Here is a 16227-nt window from a genome sequence, read left to right on the forward strand (position 1 = left end):
AATGTGTTGTAGGATAACTACCATCTGTGCAGCTCAGAAAAGTTGATGCTGGAATGGAGGATCCAGATGACCTGGTTTGTGACACAGCCACTGAAATAAAGCACGTTATATTCAGCTGCATGTTGTGCCACATAATGGCCTACTTTGCTCTTGGCAACAGTTTGGCAGTGGCCGTTCGTCCTGATAAACAGTTAGTTGATCATCATACTGATATAAAAGTATCTGCAATAGTTGCAGTAGAGTTGGTATACAAGGGCTGCTTTCACAGGTGGCCCAGCGTTTGATGGAGTAAGACAAGCCTATGATGGGACTCGAATAGCAAGTGTTGTATGGGTGGATTGGGTAGATTTTGCACCTGGATCTTCTACAAGGATATGATTCCTGTGACACGGGGTTGGGATTGAAAATGACATAGGACACACTAGGATGTTGTGGAGGTTGGATGGGCAACAAACAGCACTGTAGGAAGGATGGGAAAGGTCTTGGATAGGATGTCCCTCATTTCGTACCATCTCAGATTGGAACAACTGAATCGCATCCTTTGTCAGGGCTTTGATTATCTATCATTGTGACCTGAAATGGAATACCAGTTCAGTTTTACAGAGAGTACACTGTACCATTGACCCCCTACTTAGCTTGCATTTATCGTGAATCTCTCAACCAGCACAAAGTCCCAAGCAACAGTAAAAAAGCATATGTGACTCCCATATATATAAGAAGGGTAAAAGAATGGATCCATGTAAGTAAAGATCATTATATCTAGCTTTGGTTTATCACAGTCTTTCAAGCATAGTATTTTCTTTAAACAAAAATCTTCTGTCTACAAATTAGTACACACTACTCATGCAAAACTCAGTTTTTCTCGCATGACCTACTACAGACCATGTATGAAGTGCAACAGGCAGATTTCGTATCCTATATTTCTGGAAAACATTTGACACAGTGCCCCACAGCAGACTGTTATTGAAGGTATAAGAAAACAGAAGAGGCTCCTATATATGTGAATGTCCTGAAGACTTCTTAAGTAAAAGAGGACAGTATATTGTCCTCAAGAGCGAGTGTTCATCAGAGACAAGGATATTGTCAGGAGTGCCTGTGGGAAGTGTGATCCGACTACATAAAATTTAGAGTTGGTATGGACGGTGGCAACTTGACCTAAATGTTGAAAAATGTAAATTAATGCAGATGATTAGGAAAAAAGAATCCCATAATGGTCAAATAGAGCATTAGCATTGTGCTGCTGGACACAATCTTTGGTTTAACACTACACAGCAATTTCAAATGGAATAAGTACCTAAAAGCTGTAGCAGAGAAGATGATTAATGTAGTTGAATTGAGTTTGTTGGAGAATTTTAGGAAACTGTAGCTCATCTGTAAAGGAGACTCTGTACACAACACTAATGTGACCCATTTTGAGTACTTCTAAAGTGTGCAGGAACCCCTACCAGAGCAGATTAAAGGCATGTCCACATACAGCCTATTTCTTTGTACATAATTGCAGATGCACAGAGATAAAAGGGCATGTACAAACATTTGTGGAAAGAGTACATGTGTGTATAAGTGTTCTCATGTCCACCTGTTGCCTCCTTGCACAAGCTGTCTGCTATTGCGCCCCTTCTTTGCATAATAGTTGATGCTGTGTTTATTGTGGTGAAAAGACAAAATAAAAAGAAATGTAAAAGTGATTGTAAGTAAAGAAGTATATAAATAACATAGGTACCAGAAATACAAAGTGATGACAACATTTTGTTTGCAAATTTTAAAAGGAGATCACACCAAGATTTCAGATTTTCTGCTAGGAAACTGCAACAATAAAGCAGGCAATAACATTTTGTTAGCTAGTAACTAGTGACTTACCTAACAGTCTGAACTAGTTATTTCGCACAAGTATTGATTTGGATCCTGATAATACTTTAAAGTGGTGTAAATATTGGTAACTTGCTTTGAATATCCAAAGCTTTAAAACTGTATATTACACAAAATGAAAAAATGTAGTATCTTAACCTTCACAATTGGAGCCAGTTAACTCATACAAATATCTGGGTGTAAAACTTCTTAGGAATATGAAACGGAACAATCATATAGGTTCACTCATAGGTAAATCGGGTAGCAGAGTTTGGTTCATTGGGTGAACACTATGGAAATGTAATCACATCTAAAAAGGAGATTGTTTACAAAACGCTTGTACACCCCATCCTAGAATACTGCTCAAGTGTGAGGGACACACATCAAATACAGCTAACAAGGTATATTGAATATATGCAAAGGAGGACAGCACGAGTGGCCACATTTGTTTGGCCCATCGAAATATATCACAGAGATGGTGAAAAAATGCTTGACGACAGATGCTAACTACTCCACAAAAGCCAAAGCTGTAAGAACCAGCTCTAAGTGAAAAATCTTGGACTATATTACAGCCTCCTATGTACCACTCCCACAGGAATCACAAGGAAAAGATTAGTCTAGTCACAGCAATCCTGAAGACAATTAAGCAGTCTTTCTTCCCATGCTCCACATATGAGTAGAATGAGTAGCAGCCCCAATAACAGGTACAATGTGAAAGTACCCTCTGGCATGCAAATCACAATTGTTTACAGAGTATGAATGTATTCATCTTTCTACGACATTGACCATATATGCAAAAGAGTAAGCTTCATTTCTTCTACATTTATATAATATACTTAATTACATTTATAATTACAGACATTTCCCTGTACATTTTGTATATTAATGTACATCCATATACATAAATAAAAAAATTCTGTTATATTATAAAACGGAGATCAGCCCACCAGTTCTAAAATTTCCTTTGAAATAATTTCCAAGAAATTGACCATACTTAGGTGGTACTTTATTTCTATTTTTTAGGAAGCCGACTCTTGATGGGCTTCTGGAGATTTCTAGACAGCCAGCTCCTGACGGGTGGCCAGCTTGGAAAACTCATTCTGACGTAGAACATTGTATGATATTTTTTTCCTTCACAATTTTGATAGCAAGGGGTGCAGGATCGTAACATATTGAACCCTTAAGTTACTGACTATAGTGCATGTATTCTGGGGAGATTCTGAGGTGCTTTAGTGTGTTATGTTTTATTCCATAGGACCAATGAGGAACAGCAGCAGGTTGCTGTAACATGTCATCGGTACTGAAGTATGTCAATAATCGCCGAATACGTATCATGATAATGGCTATGGATTAAAATTACTTATGTCATATCAGGGCATTGAAAGCAGATTAGTTGAGACTACAGTCATGAAATAACGAAAGATACTAAAAACATTTATGTCAGTAGTTTGCTGTACGGTACTTTATTTCTTGATTATAACTAACTGTTAAATACACCTGTGTTGTCATCCAGAAATGCTAAAAACGAGAAATAATATGGTTTAGGGAAATCAGATGTAACTCTTTCGAAGGAACCGACATTTAACGAAATCTGTGTAACTCTTGCACTACAGAATCCTTCTTACATAAGGGTTAGGACACATATTATTTATTAAACATTAACTGAAGAAAAACTGCCACTGGACACGAGGCTACAAGCAAAATTTCAGTCACGAAATAACTAGGCAGTTGTGTAGCGGAAAATATGTCTTAAGTTCACACGAGACAATGAACATCTTTAACGTTGCATTAATGAATAATAATATCACGCGAAGTATCGGACGGTTAAAATCATTAGCGTACATACAATATCAACTAGCAGCCTGAATAATGAGTGTAGCACTGCAATCATTCAAATCATAACCTGTCATGCCTTACTTATAGTGTCAGAAAAAAACGGCCAGAATACCAGTTTACATAAAAGATGTGAGAAACAACTAAGTTTCTTCACAACTATTAATTTCCTTATTTTGTCAACAGCAAGCAGTTTTCCGTAAGTAAATCTATTTTCATCTGCAATGCCTGGAAAGCAGAATGTAAACTGACCAATGAGCAATGACTATCAGCAATATTTACGAGTATTATATCTTTAGTGTGGAAAGCTTTGGTTTCGTGTCAAATATTTCTGTACAGATGGCGGATGTGGCCTTTTGTTTTTAATTGCCATAGTCTGACAAGTTCAAAATGGCTACAGTTGTATTAGATGACACAAGACGTAAATATTTCTTTTGTTGACACTGTGCAGTGCATGGATGGGAGTGCTGAAGAGGAACATCAAGAAGGAGATGAAAGATCAAGCCAAATCTGGTTCGTCAGGCTAAGTGTTTGAAAGTCGTTTCAAGTATGAATACAAATCATGTGTGACAGATGTAAGTGACTTAACCATTTATGCTTTCGTGCTAAGTTCAGAGACTGTAGCGGAAATTCAACACAGATATTTGTATTACGTGGAATGTGTGATGCACGTGCCGGTATTTCGCAAATCGGAAGCCCAAAATATTCAAAAATGGGTACGAGAATTTAATATTTCAAAACGCAGTGACATTTGACATAACCAGTATCCATCATGCATCCAATCAGGCGCCGTAAAAAAAGGCCAAACTACGGAGTGCGAACGGTAGAAGTATGCAGAGGAAAAAATGGATTTGGATTTACGATATCGGGCCAGCAACCATGTATTCTCAGCTGCATAGTCACCGGTAGCCCAGCGGAGAAGGCCGGCCTAAGACCAGGCGATTATTTGGTTGCTGTCAACGGTCAGAATGTAAGCAAGGTTCCACACGACGACGTAGTTCGCCTTATTGGTGGCTCTTCCGGAATCTTAAAACTCCAGATAGCAGAAAATTATTATTCTGACAGCTCGGATGAAGATGTCATTGCACCAGCGAGACCGAAACCCAAATATCCGCACAAACCACGCAGTGGTGGTCAACATCATCGACCTGTGGCGATACCTCAGCAGAATCGTGCAGCCAAAGTTGTTAGAGATCTACGGACAGGAGCAATGTTTGAAGAACATCAACAATTGGAGGTTGCCGCCATCCCTTCTAGTGCACTTATCCGCCCAGTGAGTAAACCTAGTATTCCTCCACTTCAGCGTTGGGAACCACCTGTCCCATTCCCAGTACCACCTCCACGTTTATATCCTCATCCACAAGTTGAAAAACCTAGAGAGACAGAGAGAGTCGAGTATCAGGCTCTTGTCGGGTACCTGGGCACAATTGAAATGCCTAAAGAACTCCAGCCTGGATCCAGACTCCAGGTAGTACGTGGTTGTATTAGACGACTTCGTGCCGAAAAGCGAGCTCACACGTTAGTGTTGATGAGTGTGCATTCTCATAGTCTTACCCTGAAAAACTGTCATCAAGCAATAATTGCTGAGTATCCAGCAGAACGTGTTACATTCTGTGGCTCCAGTTCGGATGATGAGCATCGTTTCTTTGGACTTGTTACAGCTGCAATTAGATGTGTGGATGATGAAAATGACAGTGGAGAGACAATAGCATCTAGTTCCTGCCATGTTTTTGCCATAGAGCTAAGACTCCATGGCGCACATTCCGTCCATGCTGCAAAGGCTGAAGCCTTTAAGCTCAATTGTAAGACTGACCCAGCAACAGGATTGTGTAGTGAATTTCCATCCTCCTCAGACCCTGTAATTGCTGCTATAAAGGTTCTGTACAGTAACAGGTATGAAAGAGGTAATGTTGAAAATGAAGAACCACTGTTAGCAAACTCACCCCAGCCAAGCAATGCTAGCAGCACTAACACAACAACATCAAGTAACAGTGATTCTGGTATTGGCTTTAGAGATGATTGTGGTAATCAGTCCGATCGCATACTCATGGTTGATGTGCAGAATCAACGATTACATATTCAGCAGGTTGGTGAGGTCCAGGTTCCCAAACCACGTGTTTATGAGCTTGCAGGAAGAGTCAAAGACAATGCTAATGCGAGGTTGACTGTGCGTGCAATGCCAGATCCAGCTGTGAACAGTGGAGGTGCAATGGTAGCAAGTAGTCGTAGCCGATCACCACTTAGCAGTAGTTCTTGTGATGATGGTAGTCGTAGAGTATTTGCAGAACGTGTGCCAAACATTCCAGCTTACAGTTTTCCTGTTGCGAGATCAAATGATGACATGAGTGTCAGCAGTGGAACAAACAGGAGTCAAGACCACTTGGCTTTACCATATAAGCCTGAACCTTATGAAACAGTGAGAGACTTTCACCCACATTTTTCAGATAAGTTAGATCCTGAGTGTTACTCTGTGCCTGGTTTCAGTGGTTTATGTGGAAAAGGTGTAAGATCAACTGAAGCTATGAGTATAAGTAGTGCACAAAGTCAGGATCCTCTCTTGTCATATAAACTAAGCCCAAAAGTATTTGGACTTCCTAGGCCTGTTACACATAGCCTTGAAGACCTGAAAGTTCCAGACTCAGCAGGGTTAGAGGACAGTGCAAGTGGGGTAGCTATACTTTCACCCAATAGCCAAAGAGGACAGCAATGGGGCAGTCTGCAGGAACTTCGGAGCTTTGTTGCTAATTGTTTTGAAGCTTCACCGGTCCCAGAACACTTGGTGAGTAGATTTTTCCTTCACTATCTTTACTTTTAGTACTGATGTATGGGTATCTGTAACATGTATATGGGAACATTTTCTGTCATGAGCACAATCAAAAACTACAAAGAAGAAATAAATGTGCAGTCATGTACCGGTATTTCGGAAAGGGTGTCTGAAGTATCACATGAACTGAACTGCAGTTCTTTTAAATATTTGAAGTGCACAATGAAAGAATTTATAGGAGAAAGCTTGTGCATTATCTGTTGTCCTATATTACAATGTTTGAAATTTTCTTGGAAGGAAGAAAATGACTAACCACATTCACTATGAAATATTTGTCTAAATTTTCTATATTTGCTTCACCAAGATACGATACACCGTCTTCATTCATACTAGCTGACATCTAGTACCACTGAAACTCTTCAGTGTTTACATCAGTGGTAGACCTGAAGGAAAAGAGATCAAGTGACTGACTCAGGTTTGTTGCATTTAGTGGCATACAAATAAATTTTATGTCTTGAACATTACAGAGCCTGAACTAAATAATAAATTGTCTCCAAGAATAATTTTAATGTCTTCTATATGCTTGGCATGTTGGAGAATAGATCCACCAAACCAGTGCATTAATATTGTATTATAACTCCACCATTTGAAGTTGGACTGTACTGAACCCCAGCAGCACAACATGATTTTTTGCAGCAAAGATGACATTGATAGCCATTTTGTACCCTATGCTTTTGAATATGCTCACCACTGTATGTCGCATAGGGAGTGAGGAAGGCACCAGTGACTGACCCACAGATGATGATGATGATGATATTCGTTACAGTTTTAAAATGACATATCTTCTTCATTCGATCTCTGTAGATCACAAGTGATCTTCCGCAGTCATAACTTTTGCTGATGTTATAATTGGACAAAGTGGTCGGAGGGACACAAGGTTATCTTAATAAATACAAAATGGTTAGATGATCTGGAAAATGAATGTTATGACACATATAAAATGCAAATTACTAGCTATGTATGTGTGCATTGCAGTATTTGTATTGCGCTACAGTGTGATCAATCTTACCCCATAAGAAAAATGTATCACATTGGAGATAACAATAAAGATAACAATGAAAATTAAAAAAAAAAAAAAACAATAATATAAAAGACTATATTCAAACAACAGAACATAAAAACAATTTTCTCTTACATTCCGAAGTATTTAGCCACACAAAAACAGCTGAAATTGTCATCAAATTTTATCTTGTTATCACGCTACAAGGATCAATGCTAGATTTGTTCGTATGTTGGATTCTTGTGTAAATACATTCATGTTGCCACCAAGATGAAGAAATCTTATCATCTGCCTTCATTTTAACATAAAATTAATTACCTGACAGAGAACTGTTAATGATCAAACTCACTCCTTAATATCAGCCTCAGTGACAAATGTCAACTTTTCAAAACACAAATTTCTTTGAAAATGTGCAGCTAATATCTTGATAGCAACTGGAAATGAAGTTCACTTCTGATAGAAGTAGTGATATATTTATGTTTGTAGCCCTGACTGTTATGGAATGGCAGGAGATAAAAAAAATTTGAAAAATTTGTGTGAAAAATGAAGAAAATGAACAAGACCAGGATGGTGCAGTCTTTCACAAAATTTGCAGAATGGAAAATGGAGAAAAAAGGGTCAACTGAACCTACCAACATTGAATGTCAGCTTTGCCATGTAGTTTAATGATGATGTGGCATTTTTAGTGGCATAGATGGACGTACTTGTATAGACAGAGGAAGAACAGAACACTGACAATTTTTCTTTTACTTTTATAGTTTGTTTTTTTTTTAATGTAGGCTATAATAGCAGACTGACATGTTGCACAGCTCAAACCCTACATTAGGCTGGAAGGTGACAGGTTGGTTGTTAGTTAGGAAAGCCAACAAATGTGAACAATAAAACTTAGATATGATTAAATAATGATCTGTAGTGTGACCTGAGGCTTGGGTTGCACATTGAAATGTGACAGCTTGGTTTTGAATTGGCAAAGCTCTATGAAAGGTTTCAGTTAATCTGAAGGGGAAAAAAGCAGATTAAAGAAAACTGAGTAGGCTCAGTGAAAATAAAAAATGAGTGAAAATGAGAACAAAAGAGAACAGATTGATATAAAACATAAAAAATAAGAAAACAGTACAGTCTTGGATATTACTATTCCTCAACAGAAGTTGCACTAAAGAGACTGCTTGAGGGGAAAGCATTCTTTGTCCACAATAATTTGAATCTTATTATTCAGAGCTACAAATATAGGTGACATAAGAAGCTCAAGGATTTTCTGCTTATACTAAAAGAGTATTTGTTGCTTAAATAGTAACTTATTGCTATCACAGGCTGAAAGTATGCATTCATCCTCCGCATACCTGTCACTGTTCTGAACACTGTGTGCATGTATAGTTACATAAGTGCATATTCCTTTCACTGCTATGGTATTCATTATAACTACTAGTGAGGAATATCAAGAACTACATAACTGTATCCACTGACAGCTATTGGTCCAAATGATATGGTTCAATACCATGTTTTCTTTGTGTGTTAAAAAATAAACAATGCAGTTTTCTCTGCTCACAGAAGAAGTAGTGAGATTGCATCTGAGCATTATAAGGTGGAAATGTTTTGTGCTTGGTACACTACTTCTTACAATAGTAACATGCCACTGGAGAGGACAGGTGATTCAGTCTTTTATTCTGTCAGCAGATGATATTCTTGTCAGGGAATTGGAATGTATTGTAAATTATACAAGAAACAGGACAATTAATAACATCAGAGCATAGTTTAGAAATAGAATTACTTCTCATTAACATGGTACATGTAATTCTGTTAGAATATAAATTTATTTCTTTATGCATCTGTCCAATCAATTAAGCCGCACTTTATTAGACTTTAAGAGTTATGTGAAAATTGAGAAAAAAATCCTTAAAGTCATTAATTTCTGATTTTATGTCATACTGTCGTTATCATGATTGTAACATGTGCAGCTACTGCAATTGACATACAGTTATCGAATCGGAATATGACGTTTATTTAGGCCTATTACATTGTGTGCTCACTAGTCCTAAATGATGCTGCTAATTCATGTTCATTGCTTTGCAATCTACTTTTCTCAATGACATGGTTTCTTTCTTTATAATGTATTTGTAGAATGTTCATTTTATGCAAAACACTAATTGATCTTGATCTCTAAGAAAATGGGACAAAATATTTTTTCCTCCCATAAGAGTGATGGTAAGATGACAAACATCTGCTAAAATATCATCTCGTAATGACATGTACCACGGAACTTCAGTTCTGGTGAATCCAAGAGATGAGAAATCAGTTGCACCAGATGAGGAGAAATAGTTACCATCTCAAAACATGGTACAATTTAAATCATTAATAAGTTGGTTCAGAGAAAAGTTGTTCAAAGGCCTACTGCTTGTTTACAAGTAGAATGGTTATGTAATGATGCACCAGTAGTTTCGAATGTTGAAATTTTAACTTTTGACTATAGATATTCAACTGCTATTTTGTCAAAATTACTAATGTTTTTCCTTCTTTTGTTTTCATGCATCAGAAGTGCTCGCTTTTATGGTATGTTTTAGCTCTTTAGGGACATGTTTTGGAAATCTAAATTACGTGTTGCATTGAATTAATGTTTCACTTTAATTAAATATCTCTAGTTATGGAATGAAAATGAGTGAAAGTAAATAATAAATTAGTTTGATTTTAAGATAAATGGCATAGGATTTACTGTTCAATAAACAAGTTATTCTGGTGACTGGAGCGAGGAATTTGAAAATGCACTTATTTTTATTCTAAATGATGTCCTTCTAAAAACATAATTAAAGAAGAGAAACAGGTACTTAATTCTGCACTGCTCGTAAATTTTCATTGATGAATAAAATACTAAATGTTTGTTTATTTTTTCATCCAAGGATCATCTCTCAATGATGTACGATTTGTCATCATAAGACAATGAAAATAAATACCACAAAATATACTTACAGGATATATTAAGTCATTATGAGAGTAGGACATGTGGTATGGCATTGACGTTGCTGAAGGAATCATCCCTGCATTTGCTTGAAATTATTTAGGAAAAACCATGGAAAATAAGAATCCATATGGCCGGACAATTCAAAGTCCATCCTCCCAAATATGAGGTCAGTGTCTTAACAGCTGCAGCACCTCATTTGGGTGGGCTTTGTTATACAAAGTTCTTTATTTACACACAATTTTCTCCAGATAACTTATAAGACATAGCTTCACACTTCACGTGTGCGCTGTCTCCAGTTTGTTCTGTTTTTACTCGTCCTTTCTAATATGTGTTTAATGACATTAACTGTCCTTCTATTTTGCATATTATTATTATTATTATTATTATTATTATTATTATTATTATTATTAATTGCAGGAACATGACCAAAGATATAGGAATTGTTAATGTAACACAATACAAATCAGTAGCTCCAAACGTACAAGATGCAAATCACGGAACTTGCTTCAGGAGGCTAGGCAGGTGGTCTGTGAGGATAGGTCATCTATGGCCTTGATTAGGGAGTCATTCCACCATTTGTCTAATTAGTGATTTAGGAAAACCATGGGAAACCCAAATCAGGATGTGCGGACAGAGCACCTCCACTAACCTGTATATGAGGCCAGTGTCTCAACAGTTGCATTGCCCCACTCCTTTGGTCCCCATTGTGTAGTGTTCCTTGATATACATACAATCTGTTTCAGATAACTTGTAGTACATAACACAGCTCCGTTCATCATCACTGAACACACCAAGGACACCCACTAGGGACTCCTGTTATATTGAAGTACGTGTTTGAGCTTCATGCTTCAAATAGAGCATGTTATCACTAAAGTGCCTTTTTTTGTGTCCCCACAGCGAAGTACTTCTCAGTGCATTGCAGATTTTGTGTATCACTGACAGAGTTTTCCTCATTTGCTCTACTATTTTATAGTGGAACATGAGGTCTGTGTGCATATTTATTTATTTTTCTGTAGACGTGAGTACCAGAATTCCAGCAACTCGAGTGCATTAACCGTGATGACAATTTGGCACTCGACCACTAAACAGCCATTTCGAATCCCAAAAATTCGGGATAATATTAGTCATTGGATTGTGGTGTGCAAGATGAAGTTCCGTGGGGTTCCACACTACACCTGAGTGCTTCCGTCACGAATCTCTGACACATCTCTAGTCCCCATTAGAGTGATGACCCCATTTAGGAGGGTACCAAAGACAATCTATCACTACGCGGATCTTAGTTGCGCAACATATGCTATACACACTCCCTCTTTCGCTTTTCGGAAACACTGCATCCAGTAAAAAAAAAAAAAAAAAAAAAAAAATGCTAAAACATGATGGATTCGTTTTCGATGGCGCAGTTATACAGATGTAAAGTGTAGTATTCAGCAGAAATTTTATGTATAGCATGGAAGTCAAAGAAATCTGTCAGCAAGTCGGAGAATTATTCGTACTAACAACAAGACTAATTCCTACACAATTTGAAAGTTATCTGCAGCTGTTGACTCTTGGTAATTTTTTATATACTTAGAATCATTTTAATCATTTCAGGTGACAATGTGGAGGCTTTGTTGTGATTTCTGCCTTCCTCATCATTATTCTAATTTTTTCCACCCTGACTTTATCAGTAGCTGCTTTGCATTTGCCAGTAGCCCGTACATAAAGTTACCTCAGCGCTTACGTAATTATGTTTCATTCCTCTTTCCTTAACAACGTGAACATCGTCAGTTTCACCTCCTCGTCCGACTCTTCTTCCTCTGCTGCTTCTTTTTCTTCTTCTAGTCCTTAATCTTCTTACGCCCTTGTAGTAACATTGTGAAACTCAGGCTCATTCGTGTGCCAGTATGCAGACTTCTACTGACTGAAGCAAAGTTGTGAAATTAAAATAATTTCGCGCAGAATAGTGAATGCTTGATGCATTTATACTTTAATGTACGATGGCTTTCAGAACACTCGCCATTAGCTGAGATTTAGTATGTATGTCTGGGTTCGCTGATTATGTTTCAGATCTATTGAATGTATAAAAATAGCCGATTCATATCGAGGGAAAACGTCGCGCACGAACTGTAGGTTACTGGACCACGGCCTGTTTAGCTCCATAAACTGGTTATAGGCATATGAATTCTACTTCAGTTGTTTCAGTGCTACAGGCCCCTTTTTATTTCGCATACAATAAACTTGTTGTCTTTGTCCTGTCTCTCTCGACCAAATTATATTGGCCATCCATCAAACACAAAGTCTGCGCATTTTACATAATAATTACCTAGGCTCTGAAAATCACTCTAGAGACAGAGGCAAATTGCCAAGCATCTTATCCACTCATCGTATGTTTTGAAACAATACTACTATTCCTTGAGACGCCCGCTGCGCCTTTCATACCAGTTACTGACTTCCGTTCCACAGGATTCGCTCTGCCCTTGAGCGCAGGAAGCAATTTGATTGGAGGCTGCTGCTCGAGTTTACTGTCACGCTTCATGTCATGCAATACGGACTTGCTTGCCTCAGGATTTGCTTTCTGACTCTTTGCCAGTACATTGCAGCCGAATAGTGCGTCCAAGCCGAATTCACTCTTTCAGAAGTTGCAGAATTTTGCTATTACCCGAATAGTGAGCCAGTAATGTACGTGCAATCGTCGCTATTGCAACAGCAGCATTTATCCAAAGACTTGAAGATTATGCAGTGTGAGAGAGCGTTATAAGCACCTAGTTTAAATTAGTGTTCTTCTACTTCTCCACCCGACGTATTTAAAGTGATTCGTCGCCTTGAAGCCTACGGAAGTAAAACTACTGGAATGACAGAAAACTACTAACCGAAGTAAAGCTGAAGGGCCGTTGCTGTTCTCTTATGACTTAGAAGGCTCAGATTGGAGTGAACAATACCATTCTCTGTGTCGATTTTGCCTAGATGTTCGAAATCATTTAGAAGCTGTACACTACGGTTTTAATAATAAAAGGTTTATAAATAATTTCTGCCAACACCTACACGATTTTTACATTCAAAGTGAAATTAACTCGTCTGAGTTTATGCAAAACACTGGACGCATATGCCTAACGTACCCACCTCCTTTTAAGGAGAAGGCGATGGTTCTTTCATTACTCCCTAACGCTGAAGAGATGACCGCAAGTACCTTTCGTAAACATAAAAGTCGACGCCACCTGGTTGTGGTTTATACACTAGACTCGTTATTTGCAAGGAAACGATTGCATTCGCCGCCCCCCACCCCTATCCCGTCTTGAGTTCACCGTGTTTTTATTGATTGCTTAAGTCGAACTCCAGGCGATTCCTTCGCCTTTTTCTCCATCTCGAGTTAGCCTTCTCTGTGACGTCATCGTGGAATGCACACCAGAGTGATTCTCTTATTCTTTGCAGTTTGTGATCTTTCGCGTAGATACAGACGCATTTTCATCTCTGAATTTCTAGACTTTGTTCTGACCTTTAAAGGACAGTGTATAATTAGAAAGCCAGTATTCTTACACCTTTCGCAGGCTTTACTCATAGCGACATGTTTCGTTTCTAAGTTACTTGGACATTCTGCAACACTATCAGACTCATCATGCGATCCGTCTGTCGATCACGATACACTTGCGACTTCAGGTAACCCCAAAGCCAATAATCACACGGACTGAGGTCTGGGGACCTGGGAGGCCAAGCATGACGAAAGTGGCGGCTGAGCACATGATCATCACCAAACGACGCGCGCAAGAGATCTTTCACGCGTCTAGCAATACATTTTTTTTTTTTCCTAGTAAAACCCCATGTCATTCCAAGCATGCGTGTAAATTTTTACCCCTCTATCTACATTATTCCGTGGTTTATTAAGTTTTCACATTTATACTGACTTTTTGATCACCCGGCATGTATGCAGACAAGGGACTAATGAAAATCGGTACCAAGGTCTGGATCCGAACCCAGTTCTCCTGCTCACTAGGCAGCTGCGCTAACCACTACGCCACCCATCCCGGGTTCGATCCCCGGACGGGTTGGGGATTTTCCCTGCCCAGGGACTGGGTGTTCGTGTTGTCCTCAACATTTCATCATCATCATTCGTGACAGTGACTAGATTGGACTGTGTAGAAATTAGGGTCTTGTACGGGTGCCGATGACCGCGCAGTTGAACGCCCCACAAACCAAACGCCACCACCACCACCACCACGCTACCCTGGCTTTGCACAATGGCACGGACTAGCAAGCGCGCCTCCCTCCTCGACCCAAATTCCCATCCGCGCCTCAGTCCACCTTAATATTCTCCTCTAAACTCGAAGAGCATTGCAGGTTCTCTCCAGCTGTATTCGAATAGCACCTCAGCATCGAACGAAACGGGGTATCATTCCTAAAACCCAGCCATAGGTGCTTTAGTTCAATGAAACTAAATGGTTCCAGAGACCTTTTCAGGTTTCAGACATTTGTGGTACAAATTTTCATTTGTCACTTCAGTCTGCATATATTGAATTAGCTGTTGGTTTAGGTATTTGGAACTATGTATCCACCAGTCATATGTCATAAATCTCCCGGTCTCGGGATCCAAGCTTGCTGTTTAAAAGTCATTTCCTTCGTTTACCTTTTGATGTTTTGAAGACCTCGGAGGAAGAGCATTAAATCGGTATTAGCTCGAACAAGATAAGTGTATGCCTGGGAGCTTAGTAATCGATACGTAACTTCTGTCATATTGCACATTTAATCACTACTTACTCTTTGACCACAAGTGATGCGCCTGGTGAACGATGAGACCAGAGAATAAGTGAAATCAGTTGTGCTCCGACAACGACAGGCGTTAGGCAGAGTATAATCTGAGGCGATGTGATCCTGGACCTTAATGCTTCATATATGCTGAAATATTGTTTTATTTGTGTTCCTGTAAGCTTCCAGAAGTACAGACTGTTGTCGAAAACGTGACAAACTATCCTATTGTCGTTGCTAAAGCGTACACGCTCTAGTACACAACAAGTTGCCAGTACTCATTAAATGAATGGCTGTGCCCATAAGGGCGACATTTCTGATGATTATTTTCCTTTGCCATATAGGAGTGCTACAGCGTGGCAAGAAGTATCGATCACTGATTTTTGAGGATGTTTTCAGTAGTCTTCGTAGATGAGCTATATGTGGCAGTGTTAATGCTGTAAGATCCCGAGGGGATGTTCAGCCAAGTAAGTGGGAAAGCTTTCTTACTTGGGCACATCTGTTTGGTACAGGCGAGTACACTGCAAGAGAGTATCCGGTCGTGAGATTGTAGGCTTGCAGTATTTGGGATGGCGACCTGAGAGGCACGCGGCCTGGGGTCACGCCCCGCCAGCCGACAGTCCCGTTGCTGTTGCTTCGCGTTGCGTTTGTGCCGAATGCCAGCGGCGTGCCAGGCCCAGCTGCAAGGACACGCACTCTCTCTGCAACCCGCTCAGTGCCCAGTGTCAGCGGTGATCGCTTTGAACAGGCGAGGCTCGCTGCCTGCAATGAAATGTGACGCCTCTCCGAGAGAGCAAAAGTTTTAAAATACACTGACGGGAAATAAACTCCCAACATCTAGAAGGAGCTGTGCGTCTTAAACGAAAATTGGTAGGCGCATTTTTACCTCTGAAAGGTGATGAATACTCAAATTTCACGCCAGTCGCATAAGAGCGATGCTAACAGCGCCAATATGGGGCAGGACTGGAAATCAGGTTTGCTTGACATGCTCGCTGCAACGGTCGTAAGCATTAGTTGCCTTTGAGACCGGACGTGATGAGTTGATGTCAGTCAAGA

The 16227-nt window shown here is 39.3% G+C and overlaps 1 protein-coding gene across 2 annotated transcripts in view; it reads left to right on the plus strand.

The window, feature by feature from the left end:
* The first annotated feature begins 3979 nt into the window (after window positions 1-3979).
* LOC126276727 (regulator of G-protein signaling loco) overlaps window positions 3980-16227 on the plus strand; it is a 236652-nt gene continuing 224404 nt past the window's right edge. The window contains exon 1 of one of the 2 annotated variants that reach the window (XM_049977298.1): window positions 3980-6457. In XM_049977298.1, coding sequence (XP_049833255.1) covers window positions 4451-6457 — 2007 coding nt within the window. In that variant the 5' untranslated portion in view covers window positions 3980-4450. The remainder of the gene's footprint in view (window positions 6458-16227) is intronic. The other variant, XM_049977299.1, reaches the window with a different exon arrangement.

The sequence above is a fragment of the Schistocerca gregaria genome, chromosome 1 (genome assembly GCF_023897955.1).
Source record: "Schistocerca gregaria isolate iqSchGreg1 chromosome 1, iqSchGreg1.2, whole genome shotgun sequence".
NCBI classification, from domain to species: Eukaryota; Metazoa; Arthropoda; class Insecta; order Orthoptera; family Acrididae; genus Schistocerca; species Schistocerca gregaria.